This window comes from Sinocyclocheilus anshuiensis, unplaced genomic scaffold, assembly GCF_001515605.1.
Source record: "Sinocyclocheilus anshuiensis isolate Anshui unplaced genomic scaffold, SAMN03320099.WGS_v1.1 scaffold2470, whole genome shotgun sequence".
NCBI lineage: Eukaryota > Metazoa > Chordata > Actinopteri > Cypriniformes > Cyprinidae > Sinocyclocheilus > Sinocyclocheilus anshuiensis.
In genome coordinates, this window is record NW_015560624.1 from 535,210 (window position 1) to 536,391 (window position 1,182).

Genomic DNA, 1,182 nt, shown 5'->3' on the forward strand with positions numbered 1-1,182 from the left:
ACCTTGGCTTTATTTGAAAAAATATGATTCCCAATGCACACAAACTTCCCAGAATACTGAGTGCCCTGTTGCTTACAGTGTTTACTCCCTTTTTAATTATATTTTTATTAAATATTTATTTATTTGTGAAAAATACTTTGTCTTCTAGAGTATAAGTATGTTTATTTTACACGTTTATTTTTTAATCCATTTTCAAATTTTTTAAATATGAATTAAAATGATATCGGCTTTATATCGGCCACCCTGCTTTCCAAGATATCGGCATCGGTATCGACTGTCAAAAAAACAATATCGGTCGACCACTATTAATAAATCTTTAGCTCATCAGAACATGATTTCTGCCCGAGTCCCGTCGGATTGCATCGGCTGTGGGGATGAAGACTACAACTCCCATGATTCCACACTCAGTCAAGCGTCATCAAACTACGCCTTTGCCTGTTTATTTTGAATATGCGCCCTCTAGCGGCGAAAATTACATATTGTGCCTTTAATATATGATAACTTTTTATTGTGATTGTCTCCCAACAGACATTCTACTGACTATAAGTAATTTTGCAAGTACATGTCAACTTATTCTAACCCTAACCCTCTTTGTCTCTTTGTTTGTTTTGAATACGCGCCCTCTAGTGGCGAAATTGTGCCTTTAACTGATGGGCTATTTCTGTGTGTGTGTTTGCAGGCTGTAGATGTGGTGGGTCAGGCCGGGAAACCCAAAGCCATCACAGGTTTCCAGACTCACACCACACCGGTGCTGCTGGCTCACGGCGAGAGAGCGGAGCTGGCCACAGAGGAGACCATCCCCGTCACAGCCATCCTGGAGGGCTTCGTCATCCTGCGCAAAAACCCCAGCTACGACGCTTAGGCCTCCGACACGCCTCTACAATATTTAAAGCACCTCGTCCTCCCTCCGCTGTCTTTCTCTCGGACCCGCTAAACAGTTTTGCTCGTTTTTGTTACTTATTCTGTGAAAGGTTGAGATACCAAAAATAAAAGAATTGTGGTCAAACCAGTGAATTTTGCTTGGCTTGCAGTAATTCCTGTAAATATTATTCTTATGACGTTATATTCAGTAACACAGTAGTCAGTGTGAGGTAATTAATATTCAGAAGCCAGTATTTTGCATTAGTGATATTAATATATCTCTGGGTTTGTTCATGTAGTGCATCAGGAACATTGTAGCAC

The 1,182-nt window shown here is 40.4% G+C and overlaps 1 protein-coding gene across 1 annotated transcript in view; it reads left to right on the forward strand.

The window, feature by feature from the left end:
* LOC107681915 (26S proteasome non-ATPase regulatory subunit 2-like) overlaps positions 1–981 on the forward strand; it is a 16,869-nt gene extending 15,888 nt beyond the window's left edge. The window contains exon 16 of the mRNA XM_016478287.1: positions 680–981. Coding sequence (XP_016333773.1) covers positions 680–862 — 183 coding nt within the window. The 3' untranslated portion in view covers positions 863–981. The remainder of the gene's footprint in view (positions 1–679) is intronic.
* The last annotated feature ends 201 nt before the right edge of the window (positions 982–1,182 follow it).